Here is a 3,603-nt window from a genome sequence, read left to right as displayed (position 1 = left end):
GGAAGGAAGAAAGGAAGGAAGGAAGGAAGAAAGGAGGGAAGAAAGAAAGGAAGGAAGGAAGGAAGAAAGGAAGAAAGATAGAAGATAAAATAAAGTAAGATAAAATAAAGTTATTAAAATAAAAAATAATTTTTAAGAATAAAATAAAAATTAAAAAAAAGCAAAACACGGGATGATCAGAACCCTAGTACAAATGGTGAAAGCAAAGCTATACAGACAAAATCTCACACCGAAGCACACACATACACACTCACAAAAAGAGAAAAAGGGAAAAAAATATAAATATCTTGCTCCCAAAGTCCACCTCCTCAACTTGGGATGATTCGCTGTCTATTCAGGTATTCCACAGATGCAGGGCACTTCAAGTTGATTGTGGAGCTTTAATCCGCTGCTTCTGAGGCTGCTGGGAGAGACCTCCCCCTCTCCTTTTGTTCACAAAGCTCCTGGGGTTCAGTTTTGGACTTGGCCCCTCCTCTGCACGTAGGTCGCCCGAGGGCATCTGCTCTTCGCTCAGATAGGACGGGGTTAAAGGAGCAGCTGATTCGGGGGCTCTGGCTCACTCAGGCCGGGGGGAGGGAGCGGTATGGATGCGGGGCGAGCCTGCGGCAGCAGAGGCCAACGTTTTGGTGGCAGAGGTCGGTGTGACGTTGCACCAGCCTGAGGTGCGCCATACCATATCCCGGGGAAGCTGTCCCTGGATCACGGGACCCTGGCAGTGGCGGGCTGCACAGGCTCCTGGGAGCGGAGGTGTGGAGAGTGACCTGTGCTCACACACAGGCTTCTTGGTGGTGGCAGAAGCAGGCTTAGCATCTCATGCCCGTCACTGGTGTCCGCGCAGATAGCCGCGGCTCACGCCCGTTTCTGGAGCTCCTTTATGTGGCGCGCTTAATCCCCTCTCCTCTCGCACCAGGAAACAAAGAGGCAAGAAAAAGTCTCTTGTCTCTTTGGCAGCTACGTGCCCGTCTCTGGAGCTCTTTTAAGCGGCGTGCTTAATCCCCTCTCCGTGCACCCCAGGAAGCAAAGAGGGAAGAAAAGGTCTCTTGCCTCTATGGCAGCTCCAGACTTCTCCCGTACTCCCTGCCAGCTAGCCGTGGTGCACTAACCCCTTCAGGCTGTGTTCACGAAGCCAACCCCAGTCCTCTCCCATCTTCTGACTGAAGCCTGAGCCTCAACTCCCAGCCCCCGCCCATCCTGGTGGATGAGCAGACAAGCCTCTCGGGCTGGTGAGTGCTGGTCAGCACCGATCCTCTGTGGGAATCTCTCTGCTTTGCCCTCCGCACCCCTGTGGCTGAGCTCTCCTCCGTGGCTCCGAAGCTTCCCCCCCTGCCACCCGCAGTCTCCACCTGTGAAGGGGCTTCTAGTGTGCGGAAACCTTTCCTCCTTCACAGCTCCCTCCCACTGGTGCAGGTCCCGTCCCTATTCTTTTGTCTCTGTTTGTTCTTTTTTCTTTTGACCTACCCAGGTACGTGGGGAGTTTCTTGCCTTTTGGAAGGTCTGAGGTCTTCTGCCAGCGTTCAGTCGGTGTTCTATAGGAGCAGTTCCATGTGTAGATGTATTTCTGATGTATCTGTGGGGAGGAAGGTGATCACTGCATCTTACTCTTCCACCATCTTCTCCCAATCCCTAGAGAGATTTTTATACCTCAAGATCAAAGAAGACTTCATTGATACAATGGTAAGTAAAACACCAAACAATTACAAAATATATTAGAAAATATGATCTCATTTATAATAGCAACCAAAGAGATAAAATACAAGACAAGGGCAAAATCTGTCAAAAGTAAACTTTAAAATTCTACTGAAGAACATAATAGAATAATTGAATAAATGGAAAAACATATTCTGTTCTTGAAAGACTTAATAGTTTAAAGATGTCAATTCTCCCTAAATTAAACAATAAAAGTATACAATCTCAATAAAATCCCAATGGGTTTTGGAGGGATGTAAGGGGGGAGACTAGGCAAGTTGATTATAAAATTCATATAAAAAATAAAAATTAAAGATGGACTAGGAAAACTCTTTTAGGCCAACCAGAGAGCAGAACATTTTGTATTGTTCTGGTAATTAAAACCATTTGACAAACGTCTGAGGAAACACAACCATTGAAACACCACCAAAAGAACAGTGAAGTAATAAAATTGTAAACCAAAAATCCAAAGAGAATGGGAGGAACAGAGGAAGCTATAAACTGGGTGCTTTATGGAGTAGAGGGGGATAAGAATGAGGAGGGGTTTTCCTCTATAGACCCTAGAAAACCTCAGCACACAGAGGAACAAAGTTCTAAGGAAGGTAAAGATGAGGCAAGGGGCTAAAAACATAGACTTTAGTTGAAATTCTATTTACAGGGAGATCCAAATCCCCTACATCCCTTCCCCAAGCCTGCCAAGGTAAATAATATCCCCCACTATCCCACCAGATACCATTGATTTCTTTTCTGGGAAAACAGAAATTGAAAAGTAAAATGACTTTCAACCTAGCATCTAGCCTGTATTGAGCCAAACTATCAAGTCAACATGTGGCTGGAATAAAGACATTTGCAGACATGTAATGACTCAGAGAAAATACTGTTCTGAAGAAGTAAGTGCATGTGATACTGTAATTTATAATAATTTGTATATTTGGTCTTTGTCCCCATTCCTGGCACAGAGATCCTAAAACCCTTAGAATTTCCTAAGTGTTAAGAGCACTAGGATCAGAGCCTGAACCAAGATGGTGGAGTAAAAGGACGTGCTCTCACTCCCTCTTGTGAGAACACCAGAATCACAACTAGCTGCTGGACAGTCATCGACAGGAACACACTGGAACTCACCAAAAAAGATACCCCACATCCATAGACAAAGGAGAAGCCAAAATGGGATGGTAGGAGGGGTGCAGTCACAGTAAAAGCAAATCCCATCACTGCTGGGTGGGTGGCTCACAGACTGGAGAACACTTAAACCACAGAAGTCCACCCACTGCAGTGAAGGTTCTGAGCCCCATGTCAGGCTTCCAAACCTGGGGGTCTGGCAAAGGGAGGAGGAATTCCTTGAGAATCAGACTTTGAGGGCTAGTGGGATTTGATTGCAGGACTTTGACAGGACTGGGGGAAACAGAGACTCGACTCTTGGAGGGCACACACAAAGTAGTGTGCACATTGGGACCCAGGGGAAGAAGCAGTGACCCCAGGGGAGACTGAACCACACCTACCTGTTACTGTTGGAAGGTATCATGCAGAGGAGGGGGTGGGGGGGCTGTGGCTCACTGTGGGGACAAGGACACTGGCAGCAGAAGTTATGGGAAGTACTCCTTGGTGTGACCCCTCCCAGAGTCTGCCATTAGCCCCACCAAAGAGCCCAGGTAGGCTTCAGTGTTGGGTTGCCTCAGGCCAAACAACCAACAGGGAGGGAACCCAGCCCCACCCATCAGCAGTCAAGCAGATTAAAGTTTTACTGAGCTCTGCCCACCAGAGCAACAGTCAGCTCTTCCCACCACCAGTCCCACCCATCAGGAAACTTGCACAAGCCTCTTACATAACCTCATCCACCAGAGGGCAGACAGCAGAAGCAAGAAGAACTACAATCCTGCAGCCTGTGGAACAAAAACCACATTCACAGAAAGATAGACA

General features: G+C 47.3%; 1 protein-coding gene across 8 annotated transcripts in view; it reads right to left on the bottom strand.

Moving 5' to 3' along the window:
- POLE4 (DNA polymerase epsilon 4, accessory subunit) overlaps positions 1 to 3,603 on the bottom strand; it is a 266,067-nt gene that overhangs the window by 215,203 nt on the left and 47,261 nt on the right. For 4 of the 8 annotated variants that reach the window (XR_008618926.1, XR_008618929.1, XR_008618928.1 and 1 more), the window contains exon 4: positions 1,459 to 1,567. The exons of 1 other annotated variant lie outside the window; for it this stretch is intronic. Coding sequence is in view for 1 of the 7 variants with exons in the window: in XM_055089292.1 (XP_054945267.1) it covers positions 1,586 to 1,623 (38 nt within the window). In the remaining 6 variants the exon portion in view is untranslated. Of the gene's footprint in view, positions 1 to 1,458; positions 1,624 to 3,603 lie in introns of those variants that run through there. 3 more of the 8 variants (XR_008618927.1, XM_055089292.1, XR_008618931.1) reach the window with 3 other exon arrangements.

This window comes from Physeter macrocephalus, chromosome 12 (genome assembly GCF_002837175.3).
Source record: "Physeter macrocephalus isolate SW-GA chromosome 12, ASM283717v5, whole genome shotgun sequence".
Lineage (NCBI taxonomy): Eukaryota > Metazoa > Chordata > Mammalia > Artiodactyla > Physeteridae > Physeter > Physeter macrocephalus.
Note: the sequence above shows the minus strand (reverse complement) of the source record. Positions and strands in the feature narration are given on the sequence as shown.